The 24,822-nt window shown below is 37.2% G+C and overlaps 1 protein-coding gene and 1 long non-coding RNA gene across 10 annotated transcripts in view; one reads left to right on the top strand and one right to left on the bottom strand.

Annotated features, from left to right (window-relative positions):
* LOC135173149 (semaphorin-1A-like) overlaps window positions 1–24,822 on the bottom strand; it is a 101,443-nt gene that overhangs the window by 59,162 nt on the left and 17,459 nt on the right. For 2 of the 8 annotated variants that reach the window (XM_064139832.1, XM_064139833.1), the window contains exons 2-4: window positions 18,691–18,747; window positions 12,074–12,172; window positions 3,407–3,608 (exon numbers count right to left, since the gene is read on the bottom strand). In XM_064139832.1, coding sequence (XP_063995902.1) covers window positions 3,407–3,527 — 121 coding nt within the window. In that variant the 5' untranslated portion in view covers window positions 3,528–3,608; window positions 12,074–12,172; window positions 18,691–18,747. Of the gene's footprint in view, window positions 1–3,406; window positions 3,609–12,073; window positions 12,173–18,690; window positions 18,748–22,316; window positions 22,427–24,822 lie in introns of those variants that run through there. The other 6 variants (XM_064139838.1, XM_064139831.1, XM_064139834.1 and 3 more) reach the window with 5 other exon arrangements.
* On the top strand, window positions 3,533–5,638 carry LOC135173152 (uncharacterized). Of its 2 annotated transcripts, XR_010301254.1 has the most exons (4): window positions 3,533–4,041; window positions 4,156–4,390; window positions 4,493–4,568; window positions 4,649–5,638. It is a non-coding gene; the product is annotated as an uncharacterized LOC135173152 (long non-coding RNA). The 2 variants fall into 2 exon arrangements; XR_010301253.1 differs by having other exon boundaries at window positions 3,533–4,390.

Genomic DNA, 24,822 nt, shown 5'->3' on the forward strand with positions numbered 1-24,822 from the left:
TATCTAACGTATCTAAAAAAACATCCAAAGAAAGCCTGAAGATGAGTAAGAAAATAGTATAGAAATCTTTCTCCAAGCCAATCTGACAAAAGTTGAACAAACAGCAAAAGTGCATCTAGCCGCGCTGCTCAGATCCTACCCTATCCCTCCCTCTACAGGAAAAGTTTCTCCCCTTAAAAAATGAGCCCCGAGTATCAATGTTATAGCTCAAGGGGCGATGATACACATCGATGGAATGGGTATAAGCCCATCGACCCCGGAAATACTTCGCGTTCCCACTCGTGCTGACACCGGAGCCGCTTGTAAACGACTATAACTCATCGCAGGCGTAACATCTGATGATAAAGAACAACGAGTTTGTGAATCGATCTCCCAACAAATGAAATGAACGAAATAAAGGAAGGGAAGAAGTATTGCTACGTGAATTAAACTGTAATGAACAGTACGCGACGTCAGTCAAGGTTGCTCGGGATTTATAATTTGCGTTCTGGTATTATCCACGCGATGTTTCCCTTTGGCGTCTCATTAACGTATGAATCATCGGAGCGTCAAGGGGAAAGCTAGCTTATAGTCGTAGTCACGCACAGAACTCGCTACTACAGATCGATGGATCACTGTGAAGTGGCCAGTTGGCGAGTCATCGTTTTTTCACGCTACAACTGACTTTCCGGTTATGTTGATTCATACCTGTCACTGCGTCAAATTGTTATTGTATATTTCTTACATTTTTTAATACTTTAACAAAAGTGATGACAATATTTTGGTGAAATTTAGGGGCGAATCGTTCGGTAGTCTCCTCAAATAAAATCAAATTCTACAATAAAGCCTCGATCAATTAATTCTCAACTGGAATGGATATCCCTGTGGTACTTGATTCTACTTTGTCGTGGGATGAACGTGATTCGGAGATTTGCCTGGAGGGCGTTTGGTTGGCTGAGATACCCGATGGGGATTTGCGCGTTGAAGCTATTAGAAGGCGCCTCGTGGTGTCGCTCATCTTACCACAGCCAGATCGCTGCACCTTGGCTCTGATCACTGCAGCTTATCCCAATGAATTGGGAGCTCGAGGAGCTTGTGAGAATATTCGAGTAGACAATGTTCGGCATTACACTGAATAGTTAATCAATTCAATCCTGAGCACTTTTTTTTTTTTCCATGCTTTTATTAGGGTATTAATCGAAGCGGCTGGTGGGATTTGAAACAAGGAAACCGGTCAATTTAATCTGGCGTTTGTTATTTATTTTGGAAGAGTTTTTCTCATTTCTTAAAGAAGTTACTCAATTCATCAGCATGTTAGGATCGGGAGGGGGATTGCACTGAAGTAATTATACCTTCCGATCGAAGGAAAAAAATGGGTGCATGCTAATTGGTCGATATTAAATCATCAATACTGAAAATAGATTCATGATATTTATAATAATGCATAGATCAATTTGGTTTCTCTGTACACTTTCAACTAAAAGTGAAATTCTTAAGTTAATTTCGAATAATTCTACTCTAATATGTCCATAATCCTCTCCACCAAGTATTCTATCTCGAACACTAATTTCTAATAATCCAAACGACATAGATTGATAATCGTCGATTGTGCTGCGAAGCGGATCAATCGGACAGGTGTTCACCTCAGAGTATTACACAGGTTTCCGACTCCCTCCTTGTCCGTAATACATTGAGATTGAATTTTCCCCTCTAACAGCCCCAACCCAAGTTAGGAAAGTTTTACCTTCACTCCAACAACAGTTACCTAACGAGTCGAGCTTAGAGACGCACTGTTGCACAGTCGGTGACTTAAACACGATACATGGCCAATTGTGCACAGCTTCCGTCCGTCCTAATGTAAATTTGACGATATATTTTACCTAGACGAAATCTAATGAAAGAATATTTATGGGTTGGCGTTCGATAGGTAATATTACTTTTTTTGGTAAAACCATAGGATAGATGTGGATATATTTTCATACATACGCTGGATATGAAATTCCTGTAAATGTAATTTTATTTTTCATTGAGGGATGACTAAAACATTCGTGACAAATTGTCACGAATAATGAAAAAAAAAAACATCAAATTTCAATGTCTATTGACATTTTAGGATTTTTCTCTCGATCATAAAATTATGAGAACTACGAAGGTTGAGCATTGAACAATAATTTATCATAATAATAAGAATAATAATGATAATTATAACGATAATAACAGACTTTATGATTTTATTCTTATTGATCATCGATAATGCACTGAAGTATTCATTATTTTTCTATAGCTAACAGAATCGCATACGCCAAAGTGCTCTTTGGTAGTCTATAAACTTTATTCATAACCCTTTCAATATTCTATGTTAACTACCTCTGTAGAATGAGCTTCATTTGAAGCTAGAAAAATATGGATAAAAGGCAAAAAGTCCTTTTGTCAAATATTATAGTGAACTTTTCAATTGTTCCCTCACAAAGTAGCTTCGCGACAATTTCATATTTCACTGAAATTTTTCAATAATCCCTGAGTTTAATAAAAACAGATGAAAATCCCTTGAATTCAGTGCGGGAAAAAAGCAGATGATCGGATGAGACATAGTTAAAAAAATAATCCAAGGAAGTGTAGAAATACACAACAGTATAGATGTATATGCCCGTCTAAAAGAGGGTAAACGTTAGAGCGCGCTGTATCCGAAACACCTGTAGAGCTCCAAAGGGATTTACTCGGCGAAAGAATGAGAGAAGTATTTGCTGTACCGTTTCCTCTTTTATGGGAGGCGTGGATTTCTCTTTTCTCATTTTTTTTTTCCGGAATATAAAAATACATAAAGATGTGAAAATGAAATGGGAACAATGTAAACGCGACAATGAGAATAATCTTTACGGTACAGAGGGAGAAAAAATTATGGGAAAAAAGAGGAATTTTAACCTATATTACCCTCTCTTTGTTGTGTTTTTTAATCTTTCAAGAGGTATATTCTTATACCAAGTCTCGTCTTCAATGTTACTAAAAAGTCGGGAAAATTTACGATCTAATTTTATCTTTAGTGAATTAAGCGTTGACAAAGTTTTAACGAAGAATTTGTTCAATATTCAAAGAGCAAAAATCATTTTTTCTTTCAAAATACTTTTCTCTAACAGATAAAAAAAAATATAATAATAATAAAAATACTAAATATACTAAAATTAATGAAGTAAATGCGATGAAATGTAAAAACAATAGTCCTATTGTTTTTTACCTCATCGGTTCCCGCGGTAAAATCTTTTACTCAAAAGATCACCGGTTTTTTTTTAATCAAAATCTTTACAGAGGAATTGCCTAAATTTTCAATGATTCAACAATGAAAATGCAAGCTTTGAATATTTTGATAATGATAAAGAGGGACAATAGTGGATGATAGTAATGATTTTCATGATAAATTTCAAGTACTTACAGGGCTTGATATGTAGATGTGGCACTGGATCACTCGGCCAAGCGAGACATCTTCCAACAAGGCTAAGAAGACCCAAAATAATAAGATTTTCAATCATCCTGAAGCACGATGAAATGCTCATATTTAATGCCCACGGGCTCCACTCATAAATCAACCATCGTACTCGGTACTTTCCATCTCATCCTATCCATAAACTTCACTTCTGAAACATAAACCAACATCAAAGATTAGATGCTAGTGCTCATGACAGCATGTATTTGCGAAAATAAATGTTTTACACAGTTGAATAAACTTGAGATTCAATCAACGGTAGAAACGCAAAAAAAAAAATTTTTTTCGCCCCCCGAAAGTGATTTTCGCTAAAATCAAATTCAGATGCCAGTTAGCAATTGTCATACCATTCTGTAATGTTAGTATAACTCGTCGAATATTTAGTAAAAGTTACTTTTGACCGTTTGAACAAAATTCACTAACAGTTGGCCAATTTTTTCCACAACAGGATTGCTCGATGGTATACTAGTTTCTACTGAATTTTTCTCTCCGTGTATCTTGAAAAAGTATGGATCGTAAAAGATATTTTGAAGAACAAAAATTTCAAAACCCCAAAGATTTGCTGCTATGTTGTATGAGAACCAGTAAGAATTAGTTCAGCAATTTTCATCTCGAAATTAGTGTTTTTCGAAAGCTGTATTTCCTTCCCATTCTTTCCTCTTCTCCGAAGTTAATAGTGCACAATTTTATCCCTTCAGAAGTTAGCAGAATAAAAGGCCAATGAGGATCGGCCGCAGTGGAGTTTGACGTTGGATGGGACATGCATTATGCAAGGACACAAGCTGGTGTACACGAGGCGGCTCTTTACGCTTCGTCTCTCTTACTCCGTCGTTTAACTGCCAAAACTTTGAGCTACTTCCAGCGTTGCTTTTACTTGCCATCAGAGGGTGGAGAAGGATTCAGAATTTTAACCCGTCATGCATAGAATTACCGGTGAGCAGATACGCGAGTTGTAGAAAGGGAAAGAAAAAGGGATAACACAGTTAACCACTTCATTTTACAAACTTGAATTCTATTAAATGTTTTCATTTTCAGGCAATTAAGACTTGGTTGTTGATTTTGAGCTTTGGAACTCGAGAATTCAGCTTATCATTGCATAAATAAGTCGGAGGTAATGTGAATTGTTGGCGCAAGCTGGTGCGAGAAATTATTCACAAAGACTAAATGAGAATTGGTGATTTTCAATTCTAGGTGTGAATATATTGTGGAGGAAAGAGTTTTGCTGTTGTTGTTCATTGCTCACTGGGTGGGCATTTCCGAAGATATAACCGACTTGGTGATTTTTGCTTCCCGATGAAAATGCTAGATTTGGAAAATGTTTTTCCATTTTTGGTGTCCGGATAGAACATTTTGCGACCATACAAGCAATAGAACGACTTTTAATCCTGAAGTGCTTATGATGATGATATACACAATGTTTGAATTTATTGATGAGATTTTCATAACAACTAAAACTTTTCAATTCTTTGCACATCCAAACAATTTTTGAGACAAGTGAAAATTGAGGAAATTTGGTCCATATTGTTTTATAATTTCATTTTTCTAATTCATCACATTTTCCAAAATTTCTCCTACCAATCAAAAAGGAAAGGATTCTTCTTCATCGACTTTCTCTGTCCCATAAAAATTTCTGCTCTCGAAAAAAAAAAAAAAAAAATCCAATATCAATTAAAATTCCTAACGTCATCACTACTTGCAGCCCCCCTCACACGCACACCACACACATCCCAAACACAACAAAAAGAGAAAAAAAAAACCGCCAACTTTCACCATTACGGAACAATTTATCCAATGATAAACGTGACGTCAGCGGGACACTCAACGATATAAACTTTCGCCGGAAAAGCTCATCCTCATTCTCCATTCATTACCATAAATCATGAGAGAAAAGTGGTATTGCAATTTCTACCTGATATGCCTAGTATGTGACTGAGTGAAATTACTCCCACCTCTCAGAATCATCAGACCGAGATGGCGAAGCGTGCAGGATAGATAAGAACAACTAGACCGATAAAGTCTAAGGTGAAGCGGTACAATTTTGAAAATAGGCCACTTATCCAATAAAACGTGTCTCATGCTCTCGTTACAAATCATATACCGTGTATATGAAGTCCATTGCATTTAGCCTCCTTAGCGTCCTAGCCATTTGAGTAACAAAGGATATTTTAACTTGTGCGGTGAATGGAGAGGAGAATGCAACAAGGAGTGGAAGGGGCACTGTACAGAGCGGATATCTCATTTTGATGCTTGGATCAGAGCAACGGAAATCCCCTCGTCTTTGGGTTAGTGGAGTCGTGTATTCGTGAGGAATGCGAGCTTCCTCTAGCGATGCTAACTAAAAACTACGGCAAATACGGGAACTCTGAAAGTACGAAATAATCTACAATTTTTCTAGCAATCCCTCACTTGTAATTCAATTTTCCCGAGTGACATTGAATTTTAATAACTCGATGGACAACGTTTGCGGTATCCTTATTAGTTGATTGAAAAAATTCATCGTTCGAAAATTATCAAGTGGGTAATAGCTGGTACGAAGAGTAAACATTATTTATTTTGAATGTCCAATAATGAAAGATAGTGCAATGCTCGGGAACATTAGCACACTAATAATGATGAAACATTTCTACAAGTATATGTGTGAGTGTGTATTTTTCCGTAAAATAAAATAACAATGTGGATCTTCAATAATTTATAGCCCTCCACAATGAACTCTAATGTCATTCTCCGGCAAAGTTCCTTTCAATTCATATTCACAAGCAGAAATTTAAAAAATTCCCTCTTCCGAAAATCATGGTGAATGGTACTTTGACTGAAATTACGCTTGTGGAATTTATTCACGCTCCTCGTAATTTGCGTCGTCGAACGAATGCAGTGGCCGATTGGGAGAGTGAAGCGTGCGGAGTTTCAATTGGGTTGGCCGCGTACAAGCTGGACTCCATTGCCAGCGATCGGACGTGACTCGAGCATGGAAATCGAGTAACGAGTTTCCCTCTTGCCCTCCTCCACAATTCTTGAACCTATTCAATGTATATTCCTATCCCACACCCCAATGATCATTCGTCTCACTCCATCTCTTTGTTCCGGCACTTCTCTCATTCCAACATTTGGCTTGAGGCTATTATTAGTGATTCGCGGGGTCAGAGTGATGGGACCGAGTTGTTTTACGGAAGTCGATGATGATGATGGTAATCGATGCACATCACGCCCGCATAATTCAACCTTTGTTAGGTGCAAACTTAACGAGGTGAATTTAATCTCATTCGGAATATGCATTAATTAATATTGAAATAATGAATTTAATTATAATGGACGAAAATAAATCGGTGGAGAATCACTCGAGGAACTGATTGTACTTGTACTCTCGGGTAGCTCGGGTACCCTGTTGGGAATTGTGGTTATCTTGTTATCTTAATTTTTCATTCTAATAAGAATTTATTATTTAGCCAATTATTTTACAAGAGAGCAGATATATCATCAATAATGTGACTTTAATAATAGTTGACACAAATGAGGTCAATAGCATCCAATCGAAATTTTCACAGCAAAGGTAATGATACTATTTTCTCGTTAATTCAAAATATCAACGTGTCCGATAGGTGAGAAAATAAGAGATATCTGTCAGCCCCGACCGGTTCGAATATCTGATGTATGCGTAAATATATACGTATCTGCCAACACATTATTCATTGTCCACGGAGAAAATGGAAAATGCCTCGCTGCCTGGGATCCACCATTCTTTTTTCTCTCCACTCCCACCTTCAACCTCGCTTTTTATCATTTTTTTTTCTTTCTTTTAATTTCTTTCATTCCTGTTATTTCATAACCGTGCGTGTCGGTGCCAAAGGTCGTGAAATTGACATGCGTTACTTATCTTTTTGTATTTGCACACCCCACCACTCTGCCGTCGCATTTTAATCACCCTTCACCCCTACCCCAATCTCACCTTTTTCACTTCTCCGGAAGTAAAAAAATTACAATTCATTTTTTTTTACTTTGAACAAAAGAGAAGCGATGGAAAAAAATTAATTGAATATGAAAACAATTAATTGAGGTCATTCTTAACCCTCGTTTCGTCACTATGCATGTCCATATTATTAAGACTACAGTGTTACCGCTTTCGTTTTTGATTGATCGTGCGTGTTCTTCATAAATTTTGGTGAAATATCAACCGACTGGAATATTTTTATACAACAACTGAATTGATCGTTGATACATAATGCTTATAATATAATTAGAATATGATAATATTTCATTGATTAAAACCAACTTGATGGTGTTTTTATGAAATTTCCTCAAAAAAATTTATTCCTTTTCAAAACATCACCAATAACGTCGAAAGGCCCATAAAACTTGCTGGTTTACCCCCTAAAAGCCAAACTCCATTACTGCTCGATGTCCACAAATAAAGAAAGTGACCGAAGAAGCGGGAGCCAACAAGACAAAACGCTGACATTACTCGGTTTGATATTGGTTCGTAGCTGGTAAAGTCGGTGACCATTTAAATTCAGTGGCCCCAGCACTGAATTTTAAATTAGCCCGAATTATCTTAATAAGAATCCGTCGTTGGCGCTCTCCGCTCTGCAGTTGTCCCAACTGCACTAGGTATTACCAATCCCCTACCCCAGCCGCCTCCAACCACATTCAAACGAACCCAGTGGTTATAGTTACTGGTAGAAGACTGCTCTAGCACTCTCTCGGCAAATCGCTATTCGCTTCTTACGGTTTTTCCCCCCGATTTGTATGCATTGAATTTGAAACAATGTTGCATTTTCAGCGAATGAAAATATAATGCCTTGTATCAGGTGCCTGAAGTACGAGAGATAGAATGAGGAAAATGCAGCAACGGAACGTGCACTTGTTATTTTTGTTCAAATAAAGTTTCTGGATTTTATTTAATATTCATGAACTTTTTTGTGATGAATACCTTCGAGAAAATTAATGGGAAAGAATGACTTATTCATATATTTTAATTGGAATTACTGTTTTTTAAAGTAAAAAATTATTATGCAATTGATACGGTAAGGTTGTTTCAAGTTTGGTAAGAATAATCATTACATTAATGCTAATTAATGAGATGGGATAATTTTTAATTACTATTAATACATCATGAGTATTTGTCTTTACGAAAAAAATTAAGCGACAGTTTTGTATCAATATTTAGAACTTTCACATAATAAATCAACTCAATCACTTCATATCAACCATTTCCTTCAATACAAGAATTTCAAAATATTCTCCACTTGCTCGTCCCCAACTTCACCCTCCTCCAACAAATCCATTATTCACACCTGTCGAAAAATATCTCCCGATAATTGAATTAAAACCAGGACTTTAATAAGAATTGAACTGAACAGAGTCATATATTACTCAGCTCCAATGAAGGTGAAGAAATAAATGGATCACCCGAGATATCCGGCTTGACGTTTAATTGATTACTCGTTGGGAGTGAGATGTGCCCGGTGAATAGTTAGAAATGAAAGTGCAGGCATCCAACTCATATCAGACGAGCAAAAAAAATTATTTCACTCTTGAGGCGGCAAAATTAATCAGTTCTTGTCAGATTCACTAGCTAAATGGAGCGGAAAAGGAGCTCTCTATTGGGATGTTAAATATTTGCGAAATTGAATGATTAAAAAAATACTTCACGTGCTTCACATATCATGTGTCACTCTTGTGTTGAGTGCACGGGGCATATAGAGCTCGGCGTCAAGTACCTCGTAGCACTCGACGGAAAACTAAATGTCAGAACCAAATTTACATGCAACATGTGAAATTTCCAATTGCGTTACCTCAATTAATATTTTTAATCAATTTTTTTCACGTCTATTGATATTTTGAGGATGAAACTGACGGGGTGAATGACTGGAGGACTGGCGATACGTTTTTACAGAGTATTTCCGCTCCATTTTGCATATCAATTATATTTTGGGATGGAAGAGTGGGATTTTATCGAACACTGGTATCGGTATAACTGCTTGTGAAATGGGTATTTCGTTGACATATTCAGTTTTTCCATGTGTTATGTCAGGGTGGTGGATTAATGTAGTTGATAACATTGAAAATGAGTTATTTCAAATATCGAGGGAAGCCAGTCGGGGAATCGCGATAACACACATCGCACTCTGAATTTTCAATTCAAAAGTCATTGTTGCGATTGAACATTAGAGGACGCTTCGAAAAATATCTTTTTATTATTAAATTTTTATGAATGTGAAATTAATAAAAAATTTTCATGCTAACGTTTTCACTAGTTATTTCAACCTTTTTGCCCAAAATTATATGACACGAAACTAATTGCACGCTTCGCACATCGTATTTGAATTTCCGGCCTTGAATAAGACCATATGGCAACCAGTGAGGAAAAAGTGCAACGCCTGAAGTTGGCTGATAGCCTAGGTGGCTAACGTAATTTGTGCGCTTGTGCGGTCTTCAATAGGATTATTTTAAATTAAAAAGCGCGAGTTGTACAGAAATATAAGTTAAAAAACAATGAATTGAGAAAGTATTTTCGAAAATTGCAAAATTAAAAAATGAAATAGAAATTCCATTTAAACTTCATATTTAATCATTTGATTTTCAAGTGAAATCAGTGAGGAGAAACAGCGTTTGATTTTTGATTTCCTCAATTGTAACAGAAAATTATTTAGATTCAATACCATGAATACATTTAATTGTTCCTCTGTATATTGACGTAGAATTAATTAGTCATTCACTGTCTCTGAAACATTCAATGAAAGTGACCTAAATGTAAGTCAACCCTTGATGACACTCCGGCCTTGATGGTCGTTGAAAATAGCAGGATTGAAGACTAAGTTTTATATACATTCCACCCATGACTTACTGAGTAATTTGAATAATTAAATAAATTTTAAATGGGCTAGATTTTTTCACCTTTTTCTTCGTCGATAATATTTTTTTTCAAATGAAAGAATAATAGCTCATAACTTTCATTTGTTTTTTTTTTTCTTAGAATGAATAGAATAAAATCACAGTAATCGACAATTGAAACTAAAAGTTTTTAGGATTGTTATTATACAATAATCGAAAATAATTCATACCCAATTCATCATCACAAACAATTTTTGTCTATCATCAGCCATAGCAATATAGTAAAATTTTTTTTTTTTTAACGAGGGAGTGTGAGCATTTTTGAAGACTATATCATTTCTTTTCCCCCTGCCCTCGAAAAATCTTTTATCAAACTTTTTCCCAGAAATGAAGAAACTTTGACTCTCGTGTCCTGCCAGCGCATACCAACTGCACCGAGATTTTTAAAGAAGAAATTACAATAACTCTCTGCTGACAAATATTATTTTACTTGTCACACTTGCGTCACTGCAACTTCTTTGTCATCCATACGACCATACGTTTTTTTCTAATAATTCTTGGAAATCGCCAGAAGATAGAATAAAGCCCCAAAGCGTGCGAAAAAGAGGCTCACGACCATAATATGAAAAGTTGGCATCTCTATCCACCATCAGGCACGCTTTTAATTCAATCCCTCCCACTCATCTTTCTGCACGCTTCAATGGATGACGTATGGCTGATTCGTGTGACAGCCGATATCGTCAACTTCCATCCCAACTTTCCTCCTGCTCCTCGGCTCTTTTTTCCCTTTCAGCCCTCATATTCCATCGATTTTTCTCTAAAGTGATTCTGTTCATGAGAATTAAACTACCTATTGATGAATAAAATAATGATTTTATCAGCATGTCGAAAAATTGCACAGTCATCTATTTCGCCAAATACCGCTGCTGCTCTAGCTTGAACTAGTTGTCCAATGGCTGGACAAAAACGACAAACTCGGTTCTAAACCCGTCTGACTTTTTGGTTTCGCATCGGGATTTATGGAAATTCAGCCAACGCTCGAGGGCTTCTATATGAAAAAATGCAAGAGAAGGCGAAAAAAAAATGTGGAGGACAAAAGAGTGAGGATAGTGACAGAGAGGAGAAGAAAGATGGTGAAAAAAAATTGAATATCCCAGCCCCCATCCTCTCCTGGGTATAGTAGAAACGATATTCGTATACCTCTTGCGCTGAAACTTCCGAACGATCGTGTTATCATCGTTATCGTCGTTATCTGGTCGCTTGTAACGAGTTTTACGGAGTACAGGAGGTAGTCCTTTTTACGTATCTCCTTTCCGTCAGCCAAGTCACATACACAAGCGCACATGACTGCGTATTTTTTTTCTTTACGATCGACAGAAAGACAAAGACGGAAAATTGCATGGCTCAGTCTTGTTAATCGCCCGCGGAAATCGCATCATAACGGATAAAGAGGAAAATCGATTTTTTAAACTCTATTCCCCCCTGGCTGATAAAATTTCCGATGCATACTCTAGGTGTAATGATCTCCGGGAGAAGAAACTAAAGAATGAATTCAGGGAGGTTCTGATATGGCCAAGCTCCGAGCTCCAAATTCATTCGAAAATGATTTTTTTCAACGAAATGCCGAGTAAGCTACTGACGAACGGTCCAACAGTGGGAGAAATTATACATTTATTGACATGTCTTACCGATGATTACAATAAATATTAAGTAAGGATTTTTTTAAATGAAACCAAGGGTTTGAGTGAAGTAATTATTTTATGAAATTATCATGAATCATTTACTCACGGATCCAGTGAATGATAAATGCTGCTGAAGGGAATTAACTTGTCCTTCCACGAGATTGCATACGGAAAGATATCTCATGCCCATTTAAATGTCATCGTTCTGGAAAGAGAATGAAAAAATCAAATACTGTACTATTTGGATTTTCTTTCTAACTATAATGAATACATGAATTTGATGGGACGGCAAAGTAATTATTAAAATGGAGTGTTCAAGTTTTGTTGCAAAGATCATGTGATTGATAAAAATCATCAAGTTCTTGAATATTATAAAATTAAAAAAGTCCGGCCTATGAAAAAAGAATAAAGTCGTAGTGTATCAAGATCATAACTCAGGTATAGCACGTGGATTTGGACGCTTCGTTAGTTAGCGTCCCCTCCCACAAGACTGCTAGCAATAATGCTTCTCTCAAAGCATGCATATATACTTTATACGCTATATACTCGGCCACGTCGAGGGCTATGTATTTAACTGAACTCCTTGCACCCTCTTGCACACATTCCCAAAGGTGGAGCGAATGTTTGTAGCCAAAGAGTAAAAGGATGAGGGGCCAGTTATCCCAGCCAGTGACTCCTGAAGGTAAACTACTGGGCAATATATATTAATTAAAACCAGGTCTATGTCACATATACATGTATGCGATATAACCCTAATATCCAGAGTGACTTGTCAGGACATTGCAAATTTATCGCCCTCGGACGGAGTTTAATTTCGTGCCAGTTCCCGAACCTAACCCCTTATTATTGCTAGATCGACGCTCGCAAAGTACACGGAGAGAAATATCCAATAATCAATCATCATTAAAAATTAAATATGAGAGCTTCAATCAACTGATCATTAATTGAATAAATTTTTGTAGAATCACCATCCTGTGGTGAAAGAAATATTTGGCAGCACCGATAATACTTAATCAACGCTGCTATTTTCTCTCTATTTTAAAGGCTCCCAAATATTCTATTCATATCATCATCCCTTCTCATGAGTGTCAGACTCTTGGTCATGGATAATTCCACTTTCATAATAAGTTAACGTGAGCCATATCCAGCGTAATGGTTGGCGATAACATTTCTATTATCCTCCTCAGGATTGTGAATAAATTATACTTTTTGACAGTAGTTCGGAAGCGACATTTCACGATTTGTTTTAAAATTAATGCAAATTATGGATTTCAAATAAAAAGAGTTTTTAATAATTAACTTCATTCAATGCCATATTTACCACAATCATCCCATAGGAAAAGTATTTATCTATCACAAATAAAAAGATCTAATAATTAAAAAGTGCGATTGGAAACCAATTTTTTTACACTCCAAACTAAATTACAGTTACGCAGCTTGAAAATATATTAATAAACATGAATCATTGTTGAAATTATTACCCGTAGATGAGGCCTGGGATGGTGAAACAGTAACATTATTACCTTCCTTTAAAAAATCCCACCATCAAAGAAGTTTAAATATGCAAAGAGCCACGACAAAACTACAAACGAATGAGAATAGAACAATACAAAATATCATCGACGCTGTAGTTTCACATTAAAGAAAAAAAAATTCCCAATAAAAATGAACAAAATTCAAACACTCCACTGAATTGCATTTGTCCCCCCTTTAATTACGTGCAATGTATGCGTTCTCGCATTATATTCATAACAAAAAAAACGGCACACAGAGGAGCGAGGTATGAGTTTTTATCGGCGGGAAATCGCATTGCTGTATGTTCTACTAGTTCCGTATGCAATAGCGCGGGAAAGTTCATTAAGGTGGAAATGAAAACAAAAAATTATAATTTCAAGATTCCTTTTTTCACAGTAATTGCAATGTATACCGGCTTTTACAATGCTAATAAATCACGTGTTTAAGTCATTACAAAGAGATTAAACTCGTCAGGATAATGAAGACATCGGAGTAAACTAACGAAATTGAAATTAATATTTTATGTATGAAGTGAACTATTGAAGGCGGCTAGGAACAGAACATCTAACGCCAGCCAATTTCTTTTTTAGTACATTTATTTAAGTACTAAAAATATTGTGCCGAAATTTTGAATCAATTGATATTATCTGAGTTTTTTGGTTATTCTAGGATTTCCCTTTTGTTTCTTCAGCTTGTGGTATCAAGCAAGATTTGATCCAAGAAGTTTGAGTGCACGATATTGCCGATAGTGCTCTCAGTGTGTCAATCAATAAATTCCCATTGATTTCAATAGCCCAATCAATATTAATGACCATTCTACAAGTGCAGTCCTAAATCGACTCGTAATGGATAAAGCATTCTATAACTGAAAAGTTAAGTGGACAGTGTTATATTGAAAATCAAAACTTTTCAGAGAAAAATTCATCATCCTAGTATATGTATGTATACCTATTTGTCAGGATATTGGAGAGAGAGAGAGAGAGATGTTCATTTTTCATTCATTGGGAATGAAAAGGAAAATGTGAAAAACCTTCCAAAAGCAGAAGAAATATGGAAATAAATGGGGGCTTTATTATCATCGTCATCGACTCCCGATTGTGTATAGTCAGCTTCTTTTCAATTCCATTCGTTGTTTATAGTATATACTGTTATAAGAATTCCTTCTCTACTGTACCGTGAGCTCGTTAGAGAAATTGTCTGAGACTATTCGTGGTATCCTTGATAGAGCACAATACAAGTTTTCCATGAAGCTCTTGATTCACTCAAATACCAGTGTTGTTCTTCTTTCGCCGGAATAAGTAGTTTTTTTAATATCTCCATTAATCCATTGTTATGTGACTGCTATTAGCTACCATCTGTTGAAGATTCATGGAAAAGAGAAAATTCCAACGGTTTTTGGTTTTAAATTAATTAATTTTCATCCTTCCCTAAGATTTTTTTACCATCATCCATTAACTCGCCATTATGTGAAAATATTTTCAATTGTCCGCAAACTAATATTTTCCATATATGTTTACCCATGCTGAATTTAATACACCTGAAAATTTGCAACGGCAAAATAATAGAATCACAAAATTACGGCACTGTTGAATGAAGCCATCCCCTCGTTATCAAATCCCCTGAATATTCATTCCAGCATAATGAACGAGTTTATAGAATTTTCCTCGTCCTCTCTCCCATAAAGAGAATATGTCAGTAGCCGTCAAAGTTTCACAGAGTAGCCCCTTAACTGTACAATACATAAAACGCTTTTCTCCCCTGGTATTTCTTTTTCGTTTGGCGCTGAGCTACCGTTCTAATTGTACAGCGTAGTTCCACGACTTGGGAAATTATTCTCGTGCGAAAAAGTCACCTTGGAGAATTTATTGCACTACTTTTGTTCCTCCTTAACTCACACGTATATACCACCCCTTTTATTCTTTGTTCTTCCACTGAGAGACACTTTTCAACGAAATTCACTACCAAGTTTGCCCCATTCCCGCGGGTCCTGAGCTATGACTCTGTTCAGTCATTATTATCTTAATTTTTCTCTCTACCTTCTCACTGCACTTCGGAGAATTAGTATCGATTTATTTTCTTGATATGAGATATTTGTGATCGTTGTAAGCATGTTGACTCAACGTAAAAATTTGAAAGCAAAAGAAAGACGAAGATAATATGCCTGCCGAGTACAAATAGAATAGTCCAATGTTATAAAAAAAGCGTGTCAACACTTTGCACAAAGATGAGTGGAAAAAAAAGTCCAAAAGTAGCCTGACAAATTGATATCTTTTGAACTACCCATGATGCTGCCATATTTCACCCACCTCAGCACTATACCAGTGGTGATATCAAGACGATTCTGCTTGTGTGGCAATATCCGTAAAAATAGCCGTAGAAGTTTGGCTATTCAATCTCTTCTATGTCGAAATAATTCATGAGATTGGATTTTCATTTTACCCTGCTCTCTCCTCTTTCAAGAAATAACCCTATTTTTAACGCTGTGGGTAGGAGAGAAAATAAACTGGGCAAACTGAGAAATTCACACATGCAGGAATTCGTAGTCGACTGGGTTATTTTTGCCTGGATGTTAATACCAATGCAAAATGGGTATTTATGCGAAGACAGAAGAAAATTTATTTCAATGTGAAGAGAGATTCACGGAATGTGAATATTTATTTTTCTATAAATGCTGTGCTAGCGTCACTGAGTCAAATAAGTTCGGAATTCAATGTACAAGGTAGTTGAATAACTGCGTTTTTCACAATTTCAAAACCCGCAATTTTGTTCAGTTGAATTATCTATCCGAATCTCTAATGCAACCTTAGAACTAGTGCATCAACGCCGGACCCTCTACCGAAAATCCCCCTTAATTCTGGCGATAATGTATGCATCTCATCCCTCACAATGTCACAATCGCCATGAATTCTCCGAGCCTTTATGCCTAAGCAAAACCCATGGCAATTTTTATATTCCTCTTCTTCAAAACCGGTACATCTAATTAAATAAAATGTATGTGTACAGGTGAACGAGGAAGTACCGGTCGAAGGAGAGCGAGCGAGGGAGGCAGGCAGGGGGATTAGAAGCCGGTGTATGAACCTGCGTGAACTTTGAGAGAAGTTCTCTCTGCGCGCGATCGCACACTTTGCCGCGAACGTCTGAGGTTATGAACAGAGAGAGAGAGAGAGCGTTACGCTCGGCTTAGCCGTACAGCCGCTTCCGGCCCCTCGGCAATAGACTTCCACCTCTCCTTCTCTCGGTTATACTCGATCTTATCCAGGATACCTTCACCTCAACTCTGCAAAATGCCAATTCCTCGCTATCTTTTTTACCTTCCCTCTCCACCCTCCACGCCTTCACGGATAACGGTGGATCTCTCTTTGCCTAGGCAAATTCGTCCTCACTATGGCAATGTTATTTGTCGCGTAGGCAACCAGTTTAATTGTATTGTATCGGATGTTGTGTACCAGGATTTCATTTATACACGATATACCGATGATGACCCTTTGGTAACTCAATTCAATAAGAGGAACCCATAGAAAAATAAAATTTTTATGCAGGATTTTTCTCTTCATTTTCATGATATTTCTTAATTCATTCTAAATGCTTTATTCATAAAATTTATTGATCTCAAATAAATCACTTCTTTTATGTATAAAATACAACTTTGGAACATTTTTCAACTTGATAAATTCTGTACCAGGAAGAAAAGAAATCAGGAAAAAATGCATTTTCCATGTAAATGAAAGTCTCACTACAGAACCCGGAGGGCTATTCTCATTTTCTTAATTTATAACTATGAGGATATAAACTATCGCGTGGTTGCGTATCGTGCATTCACTATAACGATTATAATCCTAAGATTGTGAACACGTACATCGTAAAAATTCAGGGCCCTACACGGGTGCCAAGAAGTACAAAGGTATAAGAAAGAAATCGCGCCAAAGCGGTAGATAAAGCAGTGCCCGGAGGGTTGAAGAGGGAGTGTATACTCGTTAGTTGAACGGAAAGCTCGCGTAAAGTTAGCGAATGATGGAAATAAGGGAGAAAATATTCCGGGACACGGGGCTGGAGAGGATTGAAAATCCAGAGGACTAAATAATTTCAGTTTGCCGCGGGACCTGAAGCTACCTGCAAGGTGTAGTTGGCCTTACATATAAAAAGAGATTTTTTTTTTCTCCGTGAAAGGTCTGGTGGGCGCTTTGAGGAAAACGTGAATGAAATGTAAGTACTTCAACTGATAGACGTGATTTTTCATTAATGAGCCACTGACATTCAAGAGATGATTGCAATGTGATTTTTTGAAAATTGTTATTAATTTTATTTTGTAAAGAAAAATCTCTTCGGGTTCGGCAAATTGTTTCAGTAATCATGTTTCTTGACTCTATAAAACTTTATACATTCCACACAAAATAATACGACTCTCATCACTCGAGTGAAAGAAGGAGCGAGAATTGTACCCCTTCCATAATTATGCAATACTAATCGCTAATATAACATCTCCAAAATCGTTTATTTTATTCGACTCTCCTAGTTGGATTTTTTTTTACTTTCCCGTGGACCAAGACTTTTCCTTCCACTCCTTCTCATGTTTTTTACCCCCTTCCCCTTTTTTTTTCATCTCAACAACGTGATACGGTTCACAGAGGGGTACCAGCACACATACCGTCTAGCATCACTCTCGGAGTCTCGAGGGCTTTTTACAAATTTATTCATAACCCGTCCGGCGTGCCTGGCTTTATGGTTTTCACGGTAAATGGACGACTGGTGGGAAAATCTTGAAAACCGTTGAAAGAGAAACGAGACGGTAGGTAGGCGAGAAAAGACGGGAGGCAAGAAGATTGAGGGGAGTTAAAGGGGAGGTGAAATTTTTTGCAAGGCAGATTGTTAACACAGAGAGTAATTGTTTGCGTCAAATTTAGTCTTGAATTTTTTACGAGGGTCTGTCTATGATTTTTTTGTTCTCTCTCTCTCTCCCCCCCCCCTTCCTCCCTCATCAGTTGGAGTTACTCTGCATAAATATATCAACTCGCTGTGGGGCTTGGAGTATACATTCGACGGAGCTGGAAAGTTTAAAACCTCAGCACATGTCGGATTCTGGCTGCTTTATTACTCACGTGGCTCAATAGCATGGGCTTTTACAGTTGGCGTTCGGAGTTTATTTTGAGATGTCTACGAGTGTAATAATCCAAAGACTAAACGAATTTTAGGAGAGTTTCGAGTACGTACCACTGGATTGAAATAGCCTTTTGTTACTCGGTGGAGATAATAATCGACGAGGCTTACCTGAAACAAAAACAAATTAAGTTATTAAAATTCTTTTCTTTCTTTGAAATATCATATTTATGGTTTCCTTCAACTTTTCCTTCATTATTTTTTATTAATCTATACGATTCGTCTTTAGTACTAAAACAATACTGTTTCTGTAGAAATTGCTGTAACAAAAATTCATCTAAACTCTTTAACACGTATTAATTGATTGAATTAATACATTGATAACGCAATAACGCATTGAAAAAAGAGACCGGAAGATTTCGAAAATTTCCTTACAGTGAATGCACATTCAACAAGTTTTAATTGCCAAAGAGACACACATTCAAACATCAAATCTCCACCAGCTTCAAATCCTAGCATGATGGTGAACGTGTGTTTCCGACCTACCTCAATCTCCCAGAAGGGAAACAAATTTTGTCATTGTGCTTCTAGGAAAATGAAACACGTTGCAACCATAAATTTTCCATATCGATAATATCGCAAGCCAAATGGAAAAAAAAATAGAAACTCATGAAAGCTACTGGCTTCAGTAACAGCAAAATTGAGACTACGTAGTTACGAATTAGAAAAAAAGAGGGTGAACGAAAGAGTGAAATGTGTACAGTACCCCCTCCTCCTCGTCCGCCATTTTTTTTTTTTCGTGGTGAAAAGTGCTATTCGTGCAGATGTAAGCTAGAGGGGTAAAAGCAGTTGGCTATATACAAGTAGCAGTTGCAGGGCGAGCTTTTCCGCTTTTCCGAGCTCGTAGCGAGAAGACGACTGGCGCTGGGTAAGAAAAAGACAAGACCACACGAAAGGGTTGGGTGAGGGCGTGTACCCCTCACCAGTCGCTTCACGTTTGCAGCAGTTCATTGGCGTTGGCCACGTACGTTTGCACGTTTTTATTTATTTTTATCTTTCTCTCTCTCTCTCTCTCTTTCTCTATCGTTCCACTCCCTGTTCTTCATTCCATCTTATTTCTTCTCTTTTTCTTTCCCTTCGTGATGTTCACTCGGTCGCCAGTAAGTGCCCCACCTTCAACCGTTTGTTTCTAGAATTCTGGTAGAGTCGGTACACGCGATGAAAAGACATTTTTCATGTTTTTTTTTTCTTTCCTTAACTTATACTTAACTATAAAAGAAGATACACGACTTGAAGTTGACTGAGCAGTAATTCTCAATTTCCATTGATCAATGAGTGGCAACTCGATTGATTCATTGATTTATTTTTTAACATCACAATTTTTTTTAGTTCCTAGAATTCATATTACGCGAAATTGGTGGTTTTTTCCCTGTTTTAAGTGTTAAATGACATTAAATGTACTTGAAAAAAAAAACAAAAAATCATTATCAACTTTCATGTGTCATGAAATCTGATGCGGTTTCCTTCGCCATTTCTGATAATTTTATTCCTCTTTTATCCCTTCACATGCTAAAATTAGAAATCATTCGCAACCCAGGGCATCGGTGGTTTTATTTAAATTTGTGACGCAACATCGAATCTCCATGACCTATCACCGCATCATTAAGCGCCCCGACCCAATTTTCGTTTGGTATTTTTTTTTCATCTTTTTCTTCCCTCAATCGGTGTTCTTCTGATGCATCCAATCCACCTCTTACCCTCAATTTTTATTTCTCCACTTTTTCTCCTTCATTTTTCCGCTCCTTTTTTGTTTAGAGAGAAATGGCGGGACCAGGAGATCGACCATGTCTAGAGCCATCCACCGGAAATGAGTCGAAGAGGGGAAAAAGTGAAGAGGAAGGGGCGTTAGAGAGAAGATTTGTTTTTTTACTCGCTCTTATTTCGCTCATTTTTTGTTCTCATTCGCTACCTCGTCATCTCCTTCTTTTCGTTTTCTACTGCAGGAGTAGCCAACGATCCACATCTTGGCGTGACCGTTCAAGTACCAAGAGCCTTTTCCCTATCATCGACGAGTGATGGACTCAGGGCTGAGCAAAATGAACTCCCGGTTTTCTATTTTTTTTTTAAATAAAGGTAATAACAGTTCTGCGGTTGAATAAAAGAAGAAAATAAATCGATAGGGTTTCTCTTCGTTTTTCGAAAGAGAGAGAGAGAGAGATAGTTTTTCAATGGCTCATAATTTTTCCTTGAGAATTCACAGATAATTTGTTTGTTGATAATTGAATGATGGATCAGAATAAACAATTTATAAAAGATTCCATTATTACACAAAATTATCATATAAACATAGATTTTTTGTTTAAGATCAAAGATAGTACGTTGACCCAAATGATGACTTTATCAATTAATAAAATTACAAAATTACGTTCTCAAATAGAGCAAATTTATCGTCTATCATCACCGTATTATATCTTCCATTCAGAATGCATGAGATATTTATCTGATTGACATAAATGAGAAAAGTTTTAAGAAATTAAAAAAAAATGTCACTCAAGCACTCCACAAGACTATTTAAAAAATTCCACTAAAAAACTTACTCTCCCTCCCCTTAGCCCCGGACAAATTGACTAACCAAAAAGAGTTGTCCGCAATCTGCAGAGTGCTAAACTCTCCAATCCTTTAATGAGGACAAAAACCCCAACGAAAGAAAAAAAATCCACTGCAACTGCATCCTAATGCATATTAAATTCGTCGTACGGAGTCATCAGAATATTTGCCCTCATCTACATACTCCCCATTATAACATTTTTTATCGTCAATGCAATTACAGTGGGGTGACTCCTCGGTAGCCGCAACTTTCTTGTTACTATAAATATAATACGAAGGCATATAGTGAAGGCGTGTCGTTCGTGACGGGCCCGGTGAGAGAACGTCAGGAACTTTGTCGGACTGAGTGGAGAGGAAGCCCTCACGGGAGTCGTTTCGTTATATGAATAATGCCTCGAGAACCTCGGAACGGCGATTCGACGGGCTCTCCTATATTTTCAGCCCCACCGTCCGTACCGTCTGTATCCCCCCCCCCCGCCGACCCCCTGGCGATCGATTTGAAACTTAACATTGTGTGATAGCAGTGGCGAGATGGTGGTTGTTACCTTTGGGCGACAGGTGACTCCATTACGATGGCTCTCAATTTCCCCTAAAATCGTTATGTTGAGAGATAAAAGTACCCTTTCTTTATTTTATTTGCCATGGATGCGAAGGGATTTATATGGGCAACGACGCAAAATAGTTCTCATAATAAATGAGGAAAGAGAAATGGAAAATTTGTGATTGCAGAAGGGATTCCCAGATTTTCTTCCAATCTTTGACAAGTTGGGGAAATTGAGAGGAAAATTATCGGGGAAAAATTTAAAGAGGAGATTTGCAATAAGAGAGGCTGAAAGTAGCGGATAGGGAAGACCATTATTCATTTATAATATTATTGACCATTCATTATGGAAAATATTTTGAACTGGTCAATCAATTCAACTGGGTTTTTCTAAATGAGTTTTTCATATGATAAGAGTCTAAGAAATAAAATGCATCTACTGTCGGAAGGATTGGAACAAAACCAATATTTTATCACTTTTTAACAATGCAAAAATGTGGGACTAGGTCGACTTGACTCAAAAATTTGAATTTTAAATGACGAACTTCAGTCAAAAATTGTTCCCACCAAATTGGTGAAAAAAATCACTTACCGAATCCATAAGTTCTACTTTCCTTGCCATTTCGACCTAAAAAACTTGAAATTTGCCTATCCACTTGAAATGACTACGAGAGTGTTATCAAAGAAGCAACCCTCAGAGAACCTCACACCCATCAAGACGCAAAGAGAAATCCTCACGTGCTATCTCCATTACCGTGTGTCGCTTGTGTGCATCTCTAAAACGGCAACTGGCAATTTTTCCACTTGCACCGTTTCATTCTCGTCTCCACCATTCCATTCTTCCGCAGACACGCGCATTGCACGTGTACATGACAAACGTTTGTATTTTTTTTTTTCAAACCCACAACACACATCCCATAATGCACTCTACATCACCGAGGAGAATGAAAAGGAATGAGGAGAAGAATAAAGCATAAAAAAAGAAGGGATTCAGGCAGTCCGCGGTCGACTTGTGGGTATGTACATACGCTTATATTTCTCGAGCACCATTTGCTCCACAAGAGTGCAATAATGTAAAAGTCGAAAACGTAAAAACGTCGGAACTCTCGTCTATCTGTTCTCCTCTTACACTCTTTACTTTATTTTTTAAACCCTCCTCAACCTCCTCACTGTCTCTTTTGTTTCGTACCTTCTGCAACACTTTGAGAATAAGGGGAAACAGGGAAAAAGTACCTGAACGCCCGGAAGGAGAACGATCTGTGCAACGACACGAGTATAGAGAGGGTAAAGGCTTTTCGTGATGTCGAGTGTACTCTATGTGCAACTCGTGAATGCGGATACCTTTAGAGTTGTAGCGATTATCGCGCCTCTTTCACCGCTAATGGAAAAATGTGGGCATTGAGTTTCGTGCGAATTGGTTGAGAGGGGTTTTTTCCAGGTTTTATCGATCGGAAATGTTTTTTGAATCATTAAAAAAAAGTTATACTTTTGGTATTGAAATTGGGGGTTTGTAGCATGAGGCAAAATGCCTAGAAATATTCAAATCAAATAAAGCCCTTCATCCCAAAATGACAAGTATATCCGCTGTTACGTTCAGCCCGTGTTGAAAATGTTGTTTTACCTCGCCAGCTAGAAAATTGACTGAAAATCATAAGAGAAAGAAAAGAAAGATGGTCATTCAACGTATCCCTTTAATGACGAGATTGCCACTATAGAATTCAAGGCCCTCATCACCGTCCACGCTACCAGAATCGACCATCGCACGTACCGATCGAGGTCACCTGAACCTCGAGATCAAAGCCTCTGTTCTAGCCTATCTAGTCTCTTTACTCCCCTCAACTGAGTATGCCCAGTGAATATGCACAACAGCCAACTTTACTCCCAACGTCCAGATATTCTTCTGCGGAGGTGTACGGTTCCTTGTATCTCTGTGCTTGGTGCATCGCACACATAGGTACAAGTCCAAGTGTAGGAGGAAATGTAGAGATGTCGTGTTAAACAAAGTTTGTCCCTGGAGGTTGGACCTACGTAATAAAGCGGCGTCGAGGTAAAAGCTTACCCGTAAAAAGGACTTTATAGTCACGGGACTGGCACTTCAGACTCTAGTGCATATGAATAGGAAATTTGTTTTTTTCTCTTCTCTCTCTTTTAATTTTTTTCCCTTCTTTCTGCTGCAAGTCCTTACCTCTACGGAGAGATGCTGTAAAAATGCTGTGCGATTTTACCAAATCTTCTTAAATCTCTTGGTTATGCTTCCAAATGAAACTGTTGAAATCATAATTTTGCTGCTTTATACAGAACACTACTTATTCCACAGGAAATCAAAAGCTCTTCTCCATCTATTTATCATTATTTAAATACATACTATTTAATCAGCATTTTCCATAGTCAAAATTACGCCGCAATTCAGATAAATTTGCCAATCAAATTGAATTTTTTTTCCTCACAAATCTTTCCATCCGCGAATGTCGATTTATCACCTGAATTTCACTCCTATTGAAATGAAAGAGAACAGACCGGAAAATCTCCAACCCACTGACATTATTGTAAATTCTCTATCAATACACTGAATCGAAGGATGATAAAGCACTTTTTACGATTAACTTCCGTGACTGAAGCTGTTGTAGAACGGGGGGAGGGGAATGAAAAGTTTCGACGCAGGAATATCGTGATTATCACAGTGACAACAAGTTAAGCGTGAATAATGAATGTTCCATTATGGAGGAAAGGAATATTTCCGACACCACCGAGCGTTTGACCACCTGTTATGACTGTTGAAGTACAGATTCTTCTGATTGTGACGTTTCAATTCATTTCACTCAGGGAACTATATTAATTGAGGAAAATAATGTAGATTGGAGTGCTTCAGATGAAGTAACTCAGTAGTTTATGTGCGACCGCCATAATATTATATTATGGTAATTCATTTTACGATTTTGTTCTCAACTTTTCTTTGTAAGATGAGTAAATTGCATTCATCGAATGCAAAGTCTTGTTGTAGAATAAATTTTGTTTTTCAAATGAAAGATACTTATGATACATCTATATATTTTTCACAACTACCTAATTATTTCAAGAGTCCTGAGTATTTTTTTTTT

The sequence above is a fragment of the Diachasmimorpha longicaudata genome, chromosome 2 (genome assembly GCF_034640455.1).
Source record: "Diachasmimorpha longicaudata isolate KC_UGA_2023 chromosome 2, iyDiaLong2, whole genome shotgun sequence".
Taxonomy (NCBI): domain Eukaryota; kingdom Metazoa; phylum Arthropoda; class Insecta; order Hymenoptera; family Braconidae; genus Diachasmimorpha; species Diachasmimorpha longicaudata.